General features: G+C 43.7%; 1 protein-coding gene across 1 annotated transcript in view; it reads left to right on the top strand.

Annotated features, from left to right (window-relative positions):
• The window catches only part of CFAP54 (cilia and flagella associated protein 54), a 533,435-nt gene that overhangs the window by 102,282 nt on the left and 407,525 nt on the right, over positions 1-23,628 (top strand). The window contains exons 11-13 of the mRNA XM_040344233.1: positions 6,476-6,588; positions 17,641-17,806; positions 22,989-23,071. Of these exons, the coding sequence (XP_040200167.1) occupies positions 6,476-6,588; positions 17,641-17,806; positions 22,989-23,071 (362 nt within the window). The remainder of the gene's footprint in view (positions 1-6,475; positions 6,589-17,640; positions 17,807-22,988; positions 23,072-23,628) is intronic.

Genomic DNA, 23,628 nt, shown 5'->3' with positions numbered 1-23,628 from the left:
CTGATGGCTTCCCGCATAACGGTGTCCTGCCTGGTAATATAGGGGGACACCAAAGCCAACAGGTGCTGAAAGACGGGATCAGACATCCTCAGGAAATTCCTGTAATCAACAGGATTATTTTCCTGAAGCTCCCGCAGCAAAGGCATGTGAGAGAATTGGTTCCTACGGAGCAACCAATTCTTGGTCCATGAACGTGTCCTCCTCCTGTTCATGAACTCCTCATTGTCTAGGTCATAAACAAACAGACCTATAGACAGAAGATGCTTAGCACGAAGTCGGCGACGACTAGGTGCCTGCAACATGGCTACAAGGCTAGTTACGAACGACAAATCAGAATTGCACTAAACAGACCGCAGTGAAGAACAGCAAGACCTATGAAGAACGACCCTGACAATGAAAAACGCGGGGACAGGACCGCAATGTAAAACAATACGACCTGACCGCACGTCTCGATTGCCTAGATACGACCCACACAAGTACAAACTGAACGGCAGAGATCAATCTGAAAGCACAAAGACTGAAAAGCACGAATCGTCACTCACCAAACTTTTACTAACACGCGTAAACACGGAATCAGCAAAAGGAGCCCCAAGGGTGGCGCCAACAAAATCAAACCTCCCCTTTATAGTCGCGTCATACGTCGTGAGCGTCATCGCGCCGGAGAACGACCAGATTTTGGTATGTTACGTGTGTACGCAAAGCAAGCCTGCCGAGCTTCTCGACAAGTTCAACAAGGAACTCGTCGAGGAACTCGACGGGCTTTGCACGTCGAGTTTCTCTGTCGTGTGTACGAGGCCTTATGGAGTGATCAATAAAAAATCATTTTGTGATATGGTTATAAAGGAAAGAGCAGCATACAAATATTTAAGGAAGAGTCTTTGTTTTATGAGAGTAAATTATGAAGAATCTACATATTTAATCCATGAGCATTGTAAACATTCATTTATTAGATCTATAGTTAAACATTTTCAAGTAAACTAATAAATAGGTAGGGAAGAAAAAATAAATAAAACACTAATGTGGTTTGTGGTAGTTTTGTCTAGAAGGAATAATTGTTTCATGAACATGGCTTCATTTACTGTCTCTACATTAATTTGTTTTATCTAGCAACTAATCCTCTTATAAATTAACAACAAAAGGCACACCCTTGATCCTAAGGGTTAATCTGTCAGTCATACATATGCACACCCTTATTGATTAAAGGAGTTCTCTGACCTAAAACGTTTAACCCCCGCTGTGCCCGGGCTGTAAAAAAATAGAAAATAAACTGTCACTTACCTGCCTACGATCCCCCGTTGTTCCGATATCGCCGTCCCGTTCTCCGGTCCCGGGCCCCTTCCGCTTCCTGTGTGTCGGTGACTCATAGTGCGCTCAGCCTATCAGCGGCCGCAGCAATGTCCCGTCGCGGCCGCTGATAGGCTGAGCGCACTATGAGTCACCGACACACAGGAAGCGGAAGAGACCTGGACCGGAGAACGGGACGGCGATATCGGAACAACGGGGGATCGTAGGCAGGTAAGTGACAGTTTATTTTCTATTTTTTTACAGCCCGGGCACAGCGGGGGTTAAACGTTTTAGGTCAGAGAACTCCTTTAATGATGACTGTGGATAACACATTAGTCATGGGCTGTGGATACATTTTAGTAATTATGCAAAGACAATGGCCCGGATTCTTGAAACGCTTACGCCGACGTATCTCTATATACGCCGCGTAAGTGCACAGATGCGCCGTCGTATCTATGCGCCTGATTCTTAATTCAAGATACGCCTGAAATGTGGCTTCATCCGACCGATGTAAGTTTCCTACGCCGTCGGAGCCTGGGCGCATATTTACGCTGGCCGCAAGGGGCGCTTCCATTGATTTACACGTCGAATATGCAAATGACCGAGATACGCCGATTCACGAACGTCGCAGTAGTATAAGCCGTTTACGTAAGGCGTACGTCCAGCGTAAAGTTATTCCACCTATAGGAGGCGCATCCCATGCAAAGGTATGGTCGACGGAACAGCCGTCGTATTTTACGTCGTTTACGTAGTAGTACGTGAATGGGGCTGGGTGTAGGTTATGTTCATGTCGTAGGCATTGAGCCGTCGTATCTTAGGGAGTATGTTCGACGTGATTCTGAGCATGCGCGCGCATGCGCTGTTCGTTCGGACCATCATTTGCATGGGGTCACGGTTCATTTAAATGGATCACGCCCACAGTCCACCTACTTTGAATTAGGTGGGCTTACGCCAAATGATTTACGTTACGCTGGCACAACGTAGGGAGCGAGTGCTTTGTGAATACTCTGCTTGCCTCTCTGGGATACGTCGGCGTAGCGCATATGAGATGTGCTACGCCGGCACAAAGATGCGCCAATCTACCTGAATCTGGCCCACTATCTTTAGGCCAACTTATATTAGGCCAACTTAACACAGAACAGATGTTAAATCACAAGTTGTAATATAGATGAGTTATTTCACCTAATTTTATTCATCTAGTTTTGTGATTCACACACATCTGTACAGCCAGTCACTTGACACCACTATTGGCTATTCAACTTGGCAACTTAGGCTGGTCATACATTGTACAATTGTCTTTTACAATTTTTGTACGATCTCCTTTAGATTTACATTCAACTCTGTAGTGTGAGGGCCGGCCTGATTGGATACAAATTGAAAGTGTTTAGGTTTGAAATTATATTATGCAAAATGCAAAACGCTATGCGTGGTGGAAAACTAACACTGTGCATCACCATGAACACACCATCCCCACCGTGAAACATGGTGGTGACAGCATCATGTTGTGGGGATGCTTTTCTTTAGCAGGGACGGGGACGTTAGTCAGAGTTGCTGGGAAGATGGATGGAACCAAATACAGGGCAATCTTAGCAGGGAACCTCTTAGGCCTTGTACACACGGTCGGTCAAAACCGATGGAAACGGATTGAAGGTCCGTTTCATCGGTCCAAACCGATGGTGTGTGGGCCCCATCGGTCCGTTATTCTAAGGTCGAAAAATTTAGAACTTGCTTTAAAATTCAACCGATGGACGCCTAACCAATAGGTCAAAACCCGACGGTTAGTATGCAAAAGCATCGGTTAAAAGTCCGCACATGCTCAGAATCAAGTCGACGCATGCTTGGAAGCGTTGAACTTCATTTTTCTCAGCATGTCGTTGTGTTTTACGTCACCGCGTTGGACTCGATCGTTTTTTTAACTGATGGTGTGTAGGCACATCAGACCATCAGTCAGCTTCATCGGTTAACCAATGAAACGGTCCTCCTTCAGTCTGTTCTCATCGGATGGACTGATCGTGTGTACAGGGCTTTAGAGTCTGCAAAAGACTTGAGACTGGGGCGGAGGTTCACATTCAAGCAGGACAACAACCCTAAACATACAGCCAGAGCTACAATGGAATGGTTTAGATCAAAGCATATTCATGTGTTAGAATGGACCAGTCAAAGTCCAGACCTGAATCCAATGGAGAATCTGTGGCAAGACTTGAAAATTGCTATTCACAGACGCTCTCTATCCAAACTGACAGAGCTTGAGCTATTTTTCAAAGCAGCAATTGCAGTGAAAGGTGGTTCTACAAAATATTGACTGAGGAGGGCTGAATACAAATGCACGCCACACTTTTCATATATTTTTTTTGTTAAAAATGTGGAAAACCATTTATAATTTTCCTTCCACTTCACAATTATGTGCCACTTTGTGTTGGTCTATCACATAAAATCCCAATAAAATACATTTACCAATCCAATCGAATCTCCTTTCAGCCAATCGGGTGATGGGTTTTAGATCCGCTTCCTGATTGGCCCAGAGGAGAATCAGTGTTACAATAGAGAATTTTAATTCGCTATTGTCTTGCAACTGGTTGGGCTCTTAATGCAAGCTAACCAAGAACCTGTCTCTTGAGTGCTACTGTAAAGGATAAGAGCCTCTGAGCATACATGTCTGTGGTGACTGTGTGTTTTACAGACGATTATTCTAAAATCATAATTGTAATGCTAAATTGATGGAAGTTTTGACCCTTCTGTATCAGAGGTCAGTGGTGTCAGTGAAATGGTTAATTGCTTAACCACTTCCATACCAGGTACTTACGCAGCTTCCCGCCCAAGCCAATTTTCAGCTTTCAGCACTGTCGCACTTTGAATGGCAATTGCGCGGTCATGCTACACTGTACCCAAACAAAATTGGCGTCCTTTTTTCCCCCACAAATAGAGCTTTCTTTTGGTGGTATTTGATCACCTCTGCGATTTTTTTTTTTTTGCGCACCAACTAAAAAAAGGCTGAAAATTTGGAAAAAAAAATACGTTTTTATTTTTTTCTGTTAATTTTTTTGTAAATAAGTTTTCTCTTTCAATTACGGGCACTGATATGGCGGCACTAATGGGCACCGATGAGATGGCACTGATGGACATCGATGAGGTAGTACTGACGGGCACAGATGAGGTGGCACTGATTGGCTGCGCTGGTATGCGACACTGATGGGCACACATAGGCGGCACTGATGGGCACACATAGGCGGCACTGATGGGCACACAGGCGGCACTGATGGGCACACATAGGCGGCACTGATGGGCACACATAGGCAGCACTGATGGGCACACATAGGCGGCACTGATGGGCACACATAGGCGGCACAGATGGGCACTCATGGGCGGCACTGATGTATACTTATGGGTGGCACAGATGGGCACTGCTAGGTGGGCACTGGGCATGGATGGGCACTGTGGGGTGGCGCTGATGGACACTGGGGTGGCGCTGATGGACACTGGGGTGGCGCTGATGGACACTGGGGTGGCGCTGATGGACACTGGGGTGGCAGCACTGATTGTTGCCAGTCAGTGCCCATTTGTGGGCACTGACTGGCATCTTTTTTCTTTATGCTTTTTTTTTTTTTTTTTTGCCCACCCTGGTGGTCCAGGGTGGGCATCCCTGGTGGTCCAGTGTGGCGATCCGAGGGGGGGCTGCGCTGATAACCAATCAGCGCGAACCCCCCCTGTCAGGAGAGCCGCCGAACGGCTATCCTCTACTCGCGTCTGTCAGACGCGAGGAGGAAGAGCCATCAACGGCTCTTCCTGTTTACATCGTGATCAGCCGTGGTTGGACACGGCTGATCACGTGGTAAAGAGTCTCCGCCGGAGGCTCTTTACCGAGATCGGAGATGCAGGGTGTCGGACTGACACCCCGCATCACCGATCGCCGCGATGCGCGCCCCCACGGGCGCGCGCGGCATGAAATCCTGCAGGACGTTCTGGAACGTCCTGTCAGGATTTCATAACCACTTCCCGGACGTAAATCGGCCATAGGCCGGGCGGGAAGTGGTTAATTAACCAAGCGACAATCGCTCTCAGGCTGCTGACACCCAGATTGTGGTCCAGCTTGATGTTTGTGTCGGGTGCAGCTGAGAGTGACATTGGTCACGTTGGTGACAGTGCGGTCGGTGTGAGATTGGTCGGTCCTTGTCAGGAGATAGTGAGGAGGGCAGGGATCTGACACCTGCGTTTGTCACAGTTGGTATTTGAGGCCCCCTTTTTACATGTTTAGGTAGCTGGTTTTCAGAAAAAAAAAGTTTTTACAGAGCTCAATAACTGAATATCAAATTACAGAGAAAGGTGAATGGGTCGGAGGAGAGGCTTACCCCTTTTCACCCTGTTCTTTAGGGCTCCATTTGTACTCTTTTGGACAACTGCTTAATATATCTGAAAAAAAAACATGATATAATAGATCAGTTTAAAAACTTGCAAGCTACAAAAAAATAAATAAATCCGACCCAAATCATAAGATTTTCCTTTTATTTTTTTATTTTGCACTTTGCTAGCCTTTTTTTTTTTTTTTTTGCTGCCTTGTACTCTTCATTTCTTAACTGTCTGTCTAGGGCAGGGTTTCAATCTTGGCTGTTCGAAGACCCTTCACAAGTAGTGGGCCTGTGATATTTGGTCTTTAAAGTCATATCACATGATATAACTTCTGAGGCCTTATTGTTAAACAAGTTATATTATCTACCATTGTCTTATTTGATTGAACTCTGTTTTGCCAGTCAAAAAGAGTGGAACCACACAGAGGCATATATCCAGATTTATGTCTACACTTCATTTCTACTGGTCTATGTCTGAATGCTATACGTGTATTATCTCAGTCTCTTAGCAAAGATGCAGACAAGACAAAAGTGCATGCTACATAACTGATGGCTTAATCATGTGCAGTAAGATAAATGAACTGCAATAAAACTGAAATAAATCATTCAAAAACAAATGTTCGCAGATCATCCTCGAAGATTCACAAGGTGCCAGACGCTGCCAAAGGCAGCATTACATTGTCTAAAACTAGTTTAAAATGTTCCCCTTGCCACCCACACTTCATCCTGTGACTGATGAGTTATTGATATCAATGTCTTACTATGCAGCCGAGCGATTTATTGTGCTCTGAGTGTTCGGAGAGGAACATGGCTTTAAATCTTGTCTTTTTCTGTTGTGTCTCTTCCAGAAAAGAATGCAGTCTCTGCCGAAGCTGTTGTGAAATTTTCAAAGTTAGCATTTAGCTATGAACACTGGGAAGTGTTCGATGCCATTATGCCTCCATTATACACCTTCCTACAGGTAATGTCATTAAAAGCACATCCCATTTAAGCTGTCTTAGTAGTTCATACAAGGTCAAGCCTTGCTGCTGTATTGCCTCACCTAATGCCCTTGTCAGAGAACCCAAAGAACAGTGTGGGTGTTCTAGTGTGCAAAAGTCTGTTATTCCTAAAATAATTAATTCAGCAACTGGCTTCTTAAGGGATTTGTATGAATGTGGATTTTGCAGTATGCTCTCATCTAAACCTAAATTAATTGTGTGCAACTCAATTTGTGTACACTATTCAGCACCAATGCTTTTATCGCATATAGATCATGTACATTTTTTAATGAAAACAGTTAAAGTACATGAATGTAATTTGTAGGGCTGTGGAAATTAAAGATTAATTCCTTGATTAATCCTTCATTTTTTTTATTAATCAAAATTCTTTTGATTGGCACTAGTGGTGCAATGGATCGTAAATGATCCGAATGGGTCACCATATGCGGATCGGCACACCATGTGATCCACGGAGCTCCGCTGCTGCCTCGGCCATAGGAAAGGCCGCGACTTCGGCCCTGCTCCCCGGAGCGACGGCCATCTTGGTCCACCCGGCAGCGGCCTAGGTGAGCCTAGAGTGGCATGCTTACGTCATCACCTGGCCCAACTGCTCATGTTTGGCCGGCTTCTCTGGTAAGACTAAGCAAGCACTAATCTTCCTATACAGTGGGGGAGATGTAGACCATATTACAGTGGGGGGAGATGTCTGTGGATATTACAGTGGGGGGAGATGTCTGTGGATATTACAGTGGGGGAGATGTCTGTGGATATTAAAGTGGGGGGATGTCTGTGGATATTACAGTGGGGGGAGATGTCTGTGGATATTACAGTGGGGGAGATGTCTGTGGATATTACAGTGGGGGGAGATGTCTGTGGATATTACAGTGGGGGAGATGTCTGTGGATATTACAGTGGGGAGATGTCTGTGGATATTACAGTGGGGAGATGTCTGTGGATATTACAGTGGAGGAGATGTCTGAGATATTTCAGTGGGCACTATATATGATGGTAATCCTAAAAATGTATGTGCGTTATAATTAATCGAAATTAGTAGATTAATCGATCTAAAAAAAATTGATTAATCGAACACGAAAATTTTAATCAGTAACAGCCCTAGTAATTTGGTAATCAGAGTCTTGCACTCCACTGTGTAGCAGACTTGGATGGGAGAAGCAAAGTGATACAAGAAAGTTGTCAGTTTATGAGCTGACAAGGAGCATGCTGGAAGGAGGAGAAACTAGAATGACAGAGATGAGCTCATCATTGTGCTGCTGTCTAGTCACAGGCAGGGGGCCTGGACTCAAAGAAGTGGGTTGAGTGATGCTGAACGTCAAGCCGGAAAAGTGAGGACATCTTGCATTGGAAGGGAAGTCCTGTAGAGAAATGCTTTATTATTTATATTATGTGTTAATGGCTAATCTTCTTTTTTTTTTTTTGGCTGAAGTTCTGCTTAAATTGCAACCTAGCTTTCTGGATGACTACAGACACACCATGGAATGTGGGCAGATTTCAGTCTCTGCCTTTGGACCCTTTGCAATCTTTTGTACTAGTTTCCAGGTGTGACTACTGCTGTACATCCTTGACTCTAAATATGCTGCTGCTTAAAAATTGAAAGGGTCATACTTTTTAGTCCTGTGGAAAGACATGTAGGTATGTAGACATTTTCTGGCATGCTTGTGTTGCCAGCCATTTCTTTATACAGGATCTGATACATACAGAATAAAAGTTGGTACCAGCTACCAGCAATGCTTAGATACCATAGCTTATGTCACCAGTGACTACACTAAACGGCTAAACAGTCTGTTGTTTAGTAGGGTCCATCTACAATATCTTATCAAAATGCATATGTTTAAAATATTGGTTAAAATACTGGGCATAAAGTACATTTGGCTTTATCCACAATTTTGGAAAACAAAATATCAAACCTTTCAGGGATTTTCTGCAGTGCAGCAATTACTTTCTTTCTCGTACATCACGGGACACAGAGCGGCATATTCATTACTATGTGGGTTATATGGAGTACCTTCAGGTGATGGACACTGGCAATCTCAAACAGGAAGTGCCCCTCCCTATATAACCCCCTCCCATAGGAGGAGTACCTCAGTTTTTTCGCCAGTGTCTTAGGTGTTGGTCACGGAATAGCTTGCCTCCATATCCTTAGGATTTTGGCAGGCTAACCGGATCTGTCCAGAGTGCCTCAGTGCCGAAGTGGACAGTACCCGGGCCCCAAAATCCATGGGGTTTTGCCTATAATGCCCTCTCTGGAGGGCTGGACCCCGGGCCCAGGACTTGGTGCTTTTTTCCAAAGCCAAAAGTATCCTGCTTGCCGGGGTGCTATATAGGTCCAGGACAGCGGTTCCTTCTAGGACCCCAGTGCCTGATGGTCTACTACACTACCCACGGAGATGGGAGAAGATTGGACTATGTTTGCTTGCAAACGTCCTGCGGCATGGAGCAGGTAAGTGGGGAGCCTGCGGAACTTGGTTCGACAGCGGGCTCCCCAGGGGTGATCAAAAGGGGGGGTAGCCTAAGTATGCTCTGCATAGGCACCTTGGTCACTATGTCTGTGTGTAGACAGGATGGTCGGATTTCCCCCCCCCATCTCTGGTTCCCCTGTCCAAGTAAGTCTTTGCTGGCCACCTGCTGCCCTGCTGGTCAGATAGGGTCATCTTTGAATCTCTTCTGGGCAAAGAACTGAGTCCTTAAGAGTCTCTGTTAGTTGCCTACCTGTCCGGGGGTTCAAATTTGCCGCCCTGCAGCCGACGGCTCGATCCTCTCTCCCTGCCTCTGTAGCGCCTGGCGCGCGTCTCCATGTGTCTCTCTCCTTCCTGACAGGCGCGCGCGCGTGCGCGGGCACGCCAAAATAGACTGTTTCGCGCCGTTCGGGAGGAGGGGGCGGAGGGAGCACAGGAAGAGGCGTGCCTTCACGTCTGTTAAAGAACAGACAGGCTGCATTCATGGCTCAGTCTGAGCTGATGCTGGAGGAGAGGGGACGCAGAGCGGCACTCCGGTGACCCCCGGTGGCAGGAAAGGGGTAGTACATCCTAGGCTTGGCCTATTTTCTTTCTACAGCCAAAAATTCCCCTTTGCAGCAGGTTAGAGGCCGCAAAGGATATCTGGTGGGGCCGTATGTTTTAAAAAAAGAAAAAAAAAAAAAAAAAAAGAATATATATATATATATACATTTTATTTAAAGGAACATAATATCATAGTAAAAAAAAAAAGAGATTTTTTTTTTCCTTTGTTTTTTGAATAAACATACTCGGCCTCACCAGGGGTTTTTGGACACTAGTAATCCTGCTGTTCCCTAAACCTCTTAACTACTCCTAGCTGCAAACAGTCAGTTGTTGCATGCAGGGGTACCTCGGTATTGTATTATGGCTCCCAAAGGCTCGGGATCAAAAGGGGCAAAAAATGCCAAGAAACAAAAGGGCTCCCCCTCGGATTCTGAGGACATGAGTCAGGCTATGCCGGTACTCTCCCCACCTAATAGCCAAGTTGTGGCCGCCTTGGTTGAGCCAATAGGGGGGTCTGGTGCGGCGGCTGGCCCAGATCCACCCAACCCTGTGTTTGTCACAGAGGAAATGCTAGCTGCCTCTTTGAGTGGGCTAGAGGAAAGATTGGCGGCTATGTTCGCTAAGTCTTTACCAGGCAAGAAACGGACTAGATCCCCTTCGCCTAAATTTGTATCCTCAGATGCTGAAATTCTCTCACCGGAGGAATTAGAGTTTCAGGAGGACATACTGGACGAGAATCCAGAGGGTTCAGAAATTGAGGAATCTACTGTTGAAGAACCATTCTCAGCCTCCCAAGCGGAGAGTCTGTGGGTCCAGTCTTTGACAGATATGGTTCACTCAGCATTTAAGTTGCCTTTACCGGAGCGCCGGGGTCCGGTAGTTTCCTCTTTGGGCTCCTTAAGGGCGCCCTTGAACAACGCAGTTTTTCCGGTCCATCCTCTTTTGGAGGAATTAATTTTCCAGGATTGGGTACGACCAGACAGAATTTTTCTGCCGCCTAAAAAATTTTCTGTTATCTACCCGTTGGAAGAGAAGTTTGCCAAAAGATGGGCGCTCCCAGCTGTGGATGCTGCCATCTCATGTGTGAATAAATCACTAACTTGCCCGGTAGAAAACATTCAAATGTTTAAGGACCCGGTTGATAAACGTTTGGAGACTCTTTTAAAAGCTTCCTTTGCTACGGCAGGGGCAGTGGTACAGCCAGCAGTTGCTGCTATCGGAATCTGTCAAGCTTTAAAGGACCAGACTAAACAGATGCTTAAGGACATCCCTGCCCAGCAGGCAGAGGAGCTATCTGATATACCCAGAGCTCTATGCTTTGCGGTGGATGCTATAAAGGACTCTATTCAGCAAGCGTCTCGTTTATCACTATTTTAGTGCATATGAGAAGACTCTTATGGTTAAAAAACTGGGCGGCCGAGCCCCCGTGCAAAAAGCTTCTGGCAGGTTTTCCCTTCCATGGAGGGCGACTCTTCGGAGAAGATCTGGATAAATACATTCAGACTATTTCGAGTGGTAAGAGTACGCTTTTACCAGTCAAAAAGAAGTTTCGGGGGCCTACATGTAAAAGGCAGCTTTCCCCGGCTTCGGGGCCCTCAAATTCCAGGCAGTACCGACGGCCTCCTGTACGATCAAACTTTAACAGCAAATCGCAGGGACAGGCCTCTGGCGGCAAGAAACCTTGGTATCGCAAACCAGCTAAGCCAGCCCCTAAGTCTGCCTTATGAAGAGGCGCCCCCACCCATGAGGGTGGGGGGAAGGCTTCACCTCTTTTCAGAGGTTTGGGAAGCCAACATCCCCGACGAATGGGTCCGGTCTACTGTGGCCGCAGGTTACAGACTAGAGTTTCTAAAAATCCCTCCTCCTCATTACCAGGAGTCAAGAGTACCAGGCGACCCTGTGAAAAAAGCCGCATTGATAGCGGCATTGAATCATCTGCTATGCCAAAAGGTGATAGTAGAAGTACCAGTCCGGGAACAGGGATTGGGGTTCTACTCCAACCTGTTTATCATCCCAAAGCCCAACGGCGATGTCAGGCCAATTTTGGACTTAAAGGGAGTGAATGCGTACCTAAAGGTCCGCTCATTCCGGATGGAAACTATTCGGTCAGCTGTCGCCGTGCTCCAGAAGGACGACTTTATGGCGTCCATAGACATAAAGGATGCTTACCTTCATGTGCCAATTTTTCAGCCACATCAAGTATTCCTACGCTTCTCGGTGGCTCAACGTCATTTCCAATTTATGGCGCTCCCTTTCGGGTTGGCTACGGCCCCCCGGGTATTCACGAAGGTCCTAGCCCCAATCCTAGCCAATCTAAGGACCCAAGGAGTCACGGTCTTGGCTTATCTGGACGACCTCTTGGTTGTAGACCACTCGTCTCCTGGCCTGGAACGAGCGGTGGCCCTCACAGTTCAGTACCTCGAAAGGTTCGGCTGGGTCCTAAATCGAGACAAGTCAGCATTCCTGCCCACAAGGCAGCTGGAATATCTCGGCATGAGATTGGATACAGAACAACAAAAGGTGTTCCTACCCCTATTAAAGGTCAAGGCCATCAAAGAGCTAATACAAATAATTCTAAGAAAGAAAAGGCCAACTGTTCGCCTATGTATGCGACTACTAGGCAAGATGGTGGCCACATTCGAGGCGGTTCCGTACGCTCAGAGCCACACTCGCATCCTGCAGGCAGCCATCCTGTCAGCATGGAGCAAGAGGCCTCAGGCCTTAGAAATTCCTTTGCCACTCTCACCAAGAGTGCGGCAAAGTCTATCTTGGTGGTTAAACCCTCAGAATCTCCTGAAGGGAAAGACTTTCAGTCCTGTGACCTGGAAAATAGTAACCACAGACGCCAGCCTGTTTGGCTGGGGAGCAATGTTGGAGGGGTGCACTCGCCAGGGCACTTGGGCAGCAGCAGAGAAGCAGTTGCCCATCAATATCTTGGAGCTCAGAGCTGCTCGACTAGCCCTCAAGGCTTGGACGTCCAAATTGCAGGGGTTCCCGGTGAGAATACAATCGGACAATGCCACGGCGGTGGCATACATAAATCACCAAGGGGGAACCAAGAGTCAAGCCGCTCAGAGAGAAGTGAGCTTGATTTTCTTGTGGGCAGAAGCCCATGTGCCCTGCATATCGGCTATATTCATTCCCGGAGTGGACAACCTACAGGCGGACTTCTTAAGTCGCCAGACTCTGTTGCCGGGGGAGTGGTCTCTGCATCCACAAGTCTTTCAGACACTCTGCCAGAAATGGGGAGTGCCGGACGTGGATATCATGGCATCGAGACTGAACAAGAAGCTAGACAGGTTCATGTCCCGCACAAGGGATCCCAGGGCCTGCGGAACCGATGCGTTAGTTTGCCCTTGGCATCAGTTCAAACTTCTTTATGCATTTCCCCCGCTCCAGTTACTACCCCGCCTGCTGCGCAGGATCAGGGTGGAGCACATACCAGTCATCCTGGTAGCTCCAGCATGGCCCAGAAGGGCATGGTACTCACTAATCCTAAAGATGGTAGTGGGAGACCCTTGGACTCTTCCTCTACGGCCAGACCTGCTATCGCAAGGTCCGATCCTCCACCCTGCCTTACGGCATCTAAATTTGACGGCCTGGAGGCTGAATCCCTGATTCTCAGGGGTAGAGGTCTGTCTCAGAAAGTAATCTCTACCCTAATCAGAGCCAGGAAACCGGTCTCTAGGGTGATTTATTACAGGGTCTGGAAGGCCTATGTAGGCTGGTGTGAGTCCAAGCGATGGCTTTCTCGCAAGTTTACCATCGATAGAGTATTAAGTTTTCTCCAGCTAGGAGTGGATAAAGGACTGGCATTAAGCACAATCAAAGGACAGATTTCAGCTTTGTCAGTGTGGTTTCAGCGGCCGCTGGCCACCCACTCGCTAGTTAAGACCTTCCTTCAAGGGGTCTTGCGTATTAATCCTCCAGTTAAATCCCCGCTTTGCCCGTGGGATTTAAATCTTGTTCTGTCAAGTTTACAGAAACAACCGTTTGAGCCGTTGGCTGAAATTCCTTTGGTTTTACTGACAAGGAAGTTAGTATTTTTGGTCGCCATAGTTTCCGCAAGAAGAGTATCGGAACTGGCGGCCTTATCCTGTAAGGATCCATATCTTATTTTTCATAAGGACAAGGTCGTTCTCCGCCCTCATCCTTCCTTCCTACCAAAGGTTATATCCAGTTTTCATCTAAACCAGGATTTGGTATTACCATCCTTCTTCCCTAAACCTACTTCCAGAAAGGAAGGGTTGCTGCATACCTTGGATATTGTCAGGGCCATGAAGGCCTATCTTAAAGCTACAGAGAAGATCCGGAAAACAGATGTGTTGTTCATTTTACCGGATGGGCCCAAGAAGGGGCAGGCAGCTGCAAAATCCACCATCTCGAGATGGATTAAACAGTTAATCACTCAGGCCTACGGCTTGAAAGGGTTGCCTCCTCCGTTATCATTAAAGGCTCATTCTACTAGGGCCATGGGCGCCTCCTGGGCAGCACACCACCAGATCTCTATGGCTCAAGTTTGCAAGGCGGCAACCTGGTCTTCTGTCCACACGTTTACAAAATTCTACCAGTTGGACGTAAGAAGGAATACTGATACAGCCTTTGGGCAGGCAGTGCTGCAGGCTGCAGTTTGAGACCCTCGGATCCGGGGGGCTCCCTTTTGAGTTAAATTTAAAAATTTATTTTTTCTCAACTAAGTTGGATTTATTATGATTTGAGTATATCTCTAAATTAAATCCTTTTGTCTTGGGAAGATGTTCTCCCTCCCCTCATTGTAAGCATTGCTTTGGGACATCCCACATAGTAATGAATATGCCGCTCTGTGTCCCGTGATGTACGAGAAAGAAAAGGGATTTTTAATACAGCTTACCTGTAAAATCCTTTTCTTGGAGTACATCACGGGACACAGAGCTCCCACCCCTCTTTTGGGGACCATTTTTGGGAGGCATACTGCTTGCTACAAAACTGAGGTACTCCTCCTATGGGAGGGGGTTATATAGGGAGGGGCACTTCCTGTTTGAGATTGCCAGTGTCCATCACCTGAAGGTACTCCATATAACCCACATAGTAATGAATATGCCGCTCTGTGTCCCGTGATGTACTCCAAGAAAAGGATTTTACAGGTAAGCTGTATTAAAAATCCCTTTTTTCGGAAAATGGCTTTTCTTAGTTTTTATGGGAAATATGTCAGCAGTGCAATATCCTTTTTCAGCAATGCATTTTACATCTATTTTACTTTCCCGTGAAAAGGTAATTTGTGGGAACCAACATTTTATGTCAGTGCATATTCTCTCATGCCAGTATGGTAGAAAGTCATACTTTTTTTATTGTGTGCACACACACACAGGCGGCCCCCGTGTTACAAACAAGATAGGGACTGTAGGTTTGTTCTTACGTTGAATGTGTTTGTAATTTGGAACAGGTACATTTTTTATGTGTAGCTCCAACCAAAAAATCTATTTTTAAGCTTTTTGGATAACATAGGAAAGCGTTATCACCCATGTAACATTTGTTTTGCTGTCTGTGCATCTTTTCAGAAGATTTCACCTCACTTTCTGTGCCAATGACAATTGGATTTTGAAAATTTGGGGTTACTGGGGAAACAAGGATTGGTGATAAAGCATCAGTGGAGAGGAGACACCCTTTTCCCATATTAACTCTTACAGGAGAGAATGTCCCTTCCTAGGGGTAGATTTCCTCTCCTTTCCTGTTGTCTTCCTCCGTTTTGTAAGTAGGAGTAGTTTGTAAGTCAGATGTTTGTAAGTAGGGGACCACCTGTATATAGTACTGACACTTTTGCCTTAGCACAGAGAACATTAAACTATTCACTCCAGTTCATCTCCAAAAGATCATAGGATCTAATATTTTAACCACTTAAGGACCCCTTCACGCCGATAAACGTCGGCAGAATGGCACGGCTGGGCACAATCACGTACCTGTCTCTTTAAGCCCAGCCATGGGGTCACGATCAATGACGTCACACATCCAGCCATCCAGTTAGAAACACACATGAGGTCACACTTAACCCCTACAGTGCCCCCTAGTGGTTAACTCCTAAGCTGCAATTGTCATTTTCACAGTAAACAGTGCATTTTTATAGCACTTTTTGCTGTGAAAATGACAATGGTCTCAAAAATGTGTCAAAATTGTCCGATGTGTCTGCCATAATGTCGCATTCACAGAAAAAATCACTGATCGACGCCATTAGTAGTAAAAAAAAAAATTATTAATAAAAATGCAATAAAACTATCCCCTATTTGTAAACGATATAAATTTTGCGCAAATCAATCGATAAACGCTTATTGCAATTTTTTTACCAAAAATATGTAGAAGAATACGTATCGGCCTAAACAGAGTGGAAAAAAATGTTTTTTCAAAATTGTCGCTCTATTTTTGTTTATAGCTCAAAAAATTAAAACTGCAGAGGTGATCAAATACCACCAAAAGAAAGCTCTATTTGTAGGAAAAAAAGGACGCCAATTTTGTTTGGGAGCCACGTCGCACGACCGCGCAATTGTCCGTTAAATCGACTAAGTGCTGAATCGCAAAAAGGGGCAAGGTCTTTAACCTGCATAATGGTCCGGGTCTTAAGTGGTTAATCATACATGCACTACTAACAGTAGAAGAATTTTTAGGCAAAAGTCAGTTGACCTACTAGTATGTTTTTTGACTTGTGGGAGGAAACTGGGGCACCTAGAGAAAAATTATTATAAACATGGCGAACAAATACAAACTGCATGGAATGTGAATACAAGAACCTGACACTAAAGTGTGAAAGTGCCAAGCAACCCTGACCTGTTTGAACCATTACATATCTAAATTGGGGTATTTTTACAACACCTAAGCCTTGGGTCTGCTTATAACTGCAGTGTTGTAGTGAAATGATGTACCCATACCCTGCCAGGTATGTAACAGCAGTCAGCATCAGTATGCATCCCTCAGTTTAAGATCTTCTCAGTTCATGACAGTTCAGTGGGTCTGACTGTTCACTGTAAAAGTTGATATTTACAAATCCCCAGCTCAGTTAACTTATGGCACCAGAGTAAGTGGTAGGGCATTACAGCATAGGAAGATTAGGGGTGGCAAACCACAAGCTGGTCTGTAAATTGCTTAGAAGGGGCAATGGATTTTTCCATTAAGGTTGGACTGGGACATTGTCCCAACCCTGCCATGTCCTTACTATTTTCCTGCACCAGGAAAAGGTGATCTCCCTACCATCCCCGGGGAGATGTTTTTGTCACCAATATCTAAATTCTTCAGATGTTGCTTCCTTCAAGGTTTTTAAATCTAGCTCTGTCAAGGTTATTCAGGAGGTGCAGAGTTTTCTATACTGAAGAGATAAGGTTAGCAGTGAAGACCTAAAAACAAATTCTAGCCAACCCTATTCCACCCAAGATGTGGAAATCAATTTAAATTAAATTCCAAAGACGAGATAAAGTTTTACAATTCTTTAATAAAGTAAGTCCCTTACATATAAACCTTCCAATTGCGAACTTTCAAAGATGCTTTCAAAAAGTTTTTTTTTTTCATTTAACACGGTGGGCTGAACGGAAAAACCCCAAAAAACTGACCGATCACCGTACCAACACAAGCAATGTTGGTGCAGCGATCTCCCCCTCACCAGAACTTAATGATCAGTGCTCATGGCCTTTGTCCGCAAGCACTGATCTTTGTTGGACTTACGAACAAGTTAGACTTACCAACGAGCACCTGTAACGGAACTCTTTCGAAGTAGGGGATTTATTGGAAAAGCTGCAGAATCTTGACAGGTGGCTACAAATGTACAGATTATTGAGAATAAGTGGAATAAGTTAAACCATATCAAGGAGGTCTAGGTTTTAAAAAACAGTCAACTGTGCAGTAAAACTGGAAGACAACTACGCTATATATAATAATCCATTTATTATGAAAACATCATTTTAAATACGTATGTTTATTACTATATTAGTTGTGTTTGAATTCAATTTTATACAGTGGCACGGGGACATGTCTTTTAATCAAATTTATATGTTGTAGACACAGGAAGGTGAAAAATGGAAGAAAGAAGAAATGGTTCTTAGGATACTACTTGCTGCTGAGCCTTTGTTGTCTGGGAAAAAGCATACACACGGTTTAATAGCCAAAGATGATCAAAAATCAAGATCAGATATTCCTAATTATCTAAACATTTTTGGACTTCAAGGTGAGTTAAAAATATCATAAATGTACATTTACTAATGATACATTTAAAAAAAATGTTTTATGTATTACATAGAGCAATCGTATCCTGTGCAGTAATCGTATTAATCCACCAGGTGGTACCCTTATCAAGCAAACAGAATAAAGTTCTCGAGAAGAATGTTTCAACCAGGCAAATATATTCCCTATGCTTGGTTTTGCCTCAAATGCTTAGACTTTTAACCCATTTGAAAATACAGCAAAGTGTTTTAGCCTTTTCTAAGAGTTTATTTTTTTCTTTACACATTAAACAAGTTCTTTTAAGGTAAAAAGTCAGGAATAGAAAGGTGAAGATGGCTCATTAAAGCATAGTGTGTGCTTGCAGTCTAACTGATTAACGTTTCCTCTACTGAGGGGATAACCCGACAAATTAAAATATGCATGAGTCTTCACAGTGATTATGCATCTTGAAACATTAAACACTATTCATAATCAGTAGACACTTCATGTGTATATAACTGATCCTTTATTTGTATTTATTTATTGGAAGAGAAAGTTGCATGCATACTAAATACAAAATGGTGAAAAGATTTTTTTTTTCTTTCTTTAAAGGATAACAACTTTTAAAAAACACATTTGCTCTTTTTAAACTGTCTAGAAATGGCAAACATCTTTATAACATTAGGCAAAAGCTGTCTGCTTCTGGTAGTTTTCAGTCTAAGTGCAGCATAGAAGTCATCATTTGTGGCTTCAAAGTCATTGAATCAAACAGATATGTAGTGCAGTTGTGCCTTGCTTGGCTATTCTTAGCTCTTATCTCCATACATATTGTCTTCTACACTGTACCATGCAGGCTGAACATAAATCGAGCAATTTTTACCCTTGCATATTCGAGTGATGACGGCTCTTAAAGCACAGAAAAAGAAATGTCAGACGTAAGAGGCTATTTTAGCAAAGTGGTTTGGTATCTCTAGATATATTAAAAGAGGTAACCTGTTTTTAAAGCAAGGTTATCCTTTAAACATTTCTTTTTTTTTTTTTTCAACTAGTACCAAAGACAAAACTTTTTTTCTATTTTGAAAAAAGAGGACATTTCTCCAAAGTGGGCAAATACCTGGTTGTCACTGGGTCATCAGAACCAGTCTCCCTATTGGAAGATTTATGCTCTACTCTTGTTCTAGTGACAACCCAAAATGTGGAATTTTATTAACGTTTACTTTTGATGATAACGGTAAAGAGGACAAAAAAAGAGGGTGAATCTCCCCAACGGAGATCCAGACAGCAATAAAAACTGAGGGGTGTTCTAATCCCTCTCCTCTCTATCCAAAACTATAAAACAAAATGTGTTACTCTTTATGGTAGAAGCAAAGAAAGGCAGGTAAATACATAATTACATTTTATAAGTTTACCACAGTATTTATGATTCCCTTAAAGCGGAGGTTCACCCTAAAACAATTATATACTATTACTTTCAGCATACTTCCGACATGTACAGTATGCTGGTATTTTTTTTTTTTTTCACTGTACATACCGTCTTATAGTTCTTTTTCACCCGGCTTCCGGGTTCTCACTACCGCCAGGAGTAGGCGTTCCTATGAAGAGGCGTAGATGATTGACGTGCGGATAAGGCGCGTCACGCGTTCTGAAAATGGCCGAACTGGGACTCGGCTCTATAGGGCGCCTGCGCAGTCAGCTCTACACGGCTCCTAGTCTTTGCGCAGGCGCCATATAGCGCCGTATAGAGCCGAGTCCCAGTTCGGCTATTTTCGGAACGCATGACGCGCCTTATCAGCATGTCAATCATCTACGCCTCTTCATAGGAACGCCTATTCCCCGCGGGAGTGAGAACCCGGAAGCCGGGTGAAAAAGGTATGTACAGCGAAAAAAAAAAAAATACCAGCATACTGTGGATGTCAGAAATATGCTGGATGTTATGGTATATAGATGTTTTTTAGGATGAACCTCCGCTTTAAGCCAGTCTTGGAATCTCCCAATAACAGATAGCACAGCTAGGTCAATGACTTTACCTTTTTCACTACAATCAAAAGAACACCGCTTGCTCATGGACCTGCCACAGCCCTCGACTGCATAGTGAAGAAGCAGCAGTAAAGAATGAGTATCTCAGAAACAGCTCCTCCTATCAAAAAGCTCTCTGTGTTAAGCTGGCCATAGATGGATCCCTTTTTTTTTTTTTTCGTTTAGCCAATGGGCTGAACAAGAAAGAGGGATAGATTCTTCCATTCACACAATCGAAATGCATAGAGGAATCCCCCTGCTGTATTCTGACAGCAGGGACTCGCCTCTGTCAGAATACACGGTTCAGTGGCTGCAGTCCATTGGCTTCAGCCTACAATCAAGACATTTTTTGCAGCAAGTCAGTTCAACAGAAGTTGATGGTTAGATCAACTTCCATTGAGCAGAAGTGTTCACACGTGGATCAAAATTTGTCTGGTTCCTGCTGAACTGGCCGAATTTTGATCCATCTAAGACTTTCTTAAGATTGATAGCACTGTACAAAGCAGCAAAGCTCATACGGTTGCATTCACCTTATTAGGGATGTTTCACATGGGCTGTCCTATCAGGTCCATTCACCCCATGGAGATATGGTGACATGTCCACTTACATCCATCCGCCGCTATCCAATCCGATCATGTCTGTGAAATGCAGATGGATGATGGTCCTATTTTCCATCTGTCTATCGGATCGAATATGATCAGGTGAAAATGTACAGGTGGTCCTTTTTCATCCGATTTCCCCAAAGAGGAGAGCAATCCGCATCCTGCTCTGCACATTGAGTGGAGACGAACCTGTAATCCGCTTGCTCAGCGGGGATCAGTGGCGCGATCCCTCTGCTAAGCAAGCAGAGTCTGTCCAAAAGAGGTATCTGTGTGAAAGGGGCTTGATGGTAGAAGCCGTAGTCATATCACACAAGGCTGATAAACTGCTCCTATGTTACAATCTTCTGCTAAGTTATAAACTGTAAAACCCTGTACACACGAGTGGAATTCCCATCAGAAAAAAGTTGGATGGCTTTTCCGATGGAATTCTGCTCAAGCCTGCCTTGCATACACACTGTCACACAAAAGTTCGGCGAACTTTTGACTGCCAAGAATGCGATGACGTGAAAGACTACGATGAGCCGAGAAAATGAAGTTCTATGCTTCGATTTGTTTCCGCGCATGCTTTGGAATTTTGCACGTCGGAATTTGTACACACGATAGGAAATTCCGATCAAATTTTTTCCTGACAGGAAAAAAGAGAACCTGCTCTCTATCTTTTTACAGCAGTTTTTCCATTGGAAAAAGTCTGATGGAGCATACCCACGGTCGGGTTTCCAGATCAAAAGCTTTCATCTGACTTTTTCCAACGGGAAAATCGATCGTGCTTACGGGGCATTAGAAGTTGTTCCCATATCTTATGAAATTGACAGAGATGTTTCCAAGTTACATAAAATAAATGTCTTTTAATGTTGGATCCTAGTTAAAGTAGATTGGACCTCCAATAATTCTGGCAGAACTCTTTACTTTGCTGCAGTACCATATTATGCTGTTGGTTGCAAGACCCCAACAATGTAACAAAGCAGCGGTAGCAGCAATTTGGAAACTGTCATTAGTAAAACCCCCGGATACACCATTTGAAGTCTACTTTACTTTTTTAAAGCCCATATCAACATGGCGTTATGAGGATAAAGCAGAACACCAACCAAGGCATGTACTTTAAATTTAATCTCCATGAAACCACTAATAAAACCTTTGTTTATTTTTAATTATATCAAAGGATGTGTATATACAAAATATGAGTTTTTCTTAATATTTTATTTAGGTATGAAAATCCATGTGCTATATTCAAACAATTAGATATTTGGAATTCTATGTGAGCACCTATCCTATTCAGTGCAGCCTTTAGCTATATGCATAGTTGTCAATGATCTCTGACTTAAAGGCGAGTCCCAGGTTAAGATTTGTCTCTGTGATCATCCACTTTTAATTGTTACAAGTTATGCAATACATTTTTATTTTATGTAGATTCACTTGTTATATTTTCTTTCTATTTTCCGGAATCTTCTTAGGCCGCGTACACACAGTCGGACAAAACCGATGAGAATATACCGAGGTTCATTTTCATCGGTCCAAACCGACCGTGTGTATAGCCCATCGGTCTGTTTTCCTTGGGTCCAAAATTTTAAAACATGCTTCAAAATTGAACCGATGGACCGCTGCCCGATCGGTCCAAACTGATGGTTAGTACAGAAAGCATCGGTTCAAAACCTGCGCATGCTCAGAATCAAGTCGACGCATGCTTGGAAGCATTGAACTTCGTTTTATTCAGCACGTCGTGTGTTTGACGTCACCGCGTTCTGACCCGATCGGTTTTTGGAACGATGGTGTGTACGCGGCCTTACTGTTTACTAAAAGTCTCAAAAACTCAATTGACCAAAACCAATAAAAAACAGCAATGCAGTCTATGAATATGCAGTTAGTGCTTAGCTGGTCTCGTTGACCTCAACTCTTATATACATGTGGAAAAATAAAGTAGGTTTGTGTGGTCGCTCCATCTGTTCAACATATACAGTAATCACTGTCAGTTGTGGACGGTTGCACAGACCACTTGGCTCCCAATAATCTTTAAGTAGTCATCTTTAAGTAGTCATAGACCAATTAGGGACACTTAGGCTGGCCTTACATGTTCAATTCTCTTGTACAATTTCCCTTTAGATTTACCTTAAACCATGCAGTGCAATGGCCTGCCTAATTGTATACAATTGAAAGTTGTTTAGGTTTGACCTCATATTACAATTTTTGGTTAATCTAAAGGAAAATTCTACAAGAAAGTGGAACATGTATGGCAACATGTTTGATCCCTTAAGGCTGGCCATACATTATACAACGTTCTGATACAATTTACCTTTGGATTTACCAAAATCATCTAATATAAGGTCAAAGCTAAACACTTTCAATCTATATGCAGTCACAAATGCTCTTATACTACATAGTTGAAGGTAATTCTAAAGGCAATTGAACAAGAAAATGTTATAATGTATGGCCAGCCTCAGTCTTGTGACATCTTAATGTTATTGCACGCAAGGAGTTTATGTATTTTATTTGTAATGTGCCAAAAGTTTACATACCACTACTGTTTTTACTGTTGATCAACTATAACAGCTTTTTATATAACTGACGCTTTATCCCGTTTATTTGTGTTGGCAGGTGAATCTGTAGAAAACAAGAGTCCAGATGATTACGTTAGACTGGCGGAAACGCTCTATTGCTGCATTTGTAACTCTTTACAGGTCAGCATTACTGTTAGCTCTAGGGAAAATAGGACATAAATATGATTCAATTTCAGTGTTTGCCAAGAAGTTACAGTACCAATAAAACAGGTAGTGATCCTCTACAGTCTGGCTTCAATTGTAAAGTGCATTTTCCAGTACAGACAATTCTGTTTTATTAATAATTGAATTCTAATCTATGACCTATTCATTTCCAAAGTAAAGCCAGTGGTTATGAATGCAGTATTGAGTGAAACCTTCCGTTCTCTGATCATGCAGAAATAGTGGTATCATCATAATCCATTGCAGCTATTTCAAACAAATTCGTTACTCAAAACGTTCAGCCTAAGCAGACTCAGTGACATTTATATTGATATGCAAATTTAGATTTTTTGTCAAAAGTCAGTAACGAAGTCCTCACCTCTATCTTTAACTTCTCCTCTTAGCAACTGACATATATCTACTGCCTTGTAGGAAGCAATGGCTCATGACTGTCACAAAAAGAATAGAGGTGTCTGACATGCGGCCTGGTTTTGCATTGCTAGAAGCAAGATGAAAATGAGAAATAATTTTGTGTA

This window comes from Rana temporaria, chromosome 3 (assembly GCF_905171775.1).
Source record: "Rana temporaria chromosome 3, aRanTem1.1, whole genome shotgun sequence".
In the NCBI taxonomy this organism is placed as follows: Eukaryota; Metazoa; Chordata; class Amphibia; order Anura; family Ranidae; genus Rana; species Rana temporaria.
The sequence above is the reverse complement of the archived record's forward strand: the minus strand, read 5'-3'. Positions and strand labels throughout refer to the sequence as shown.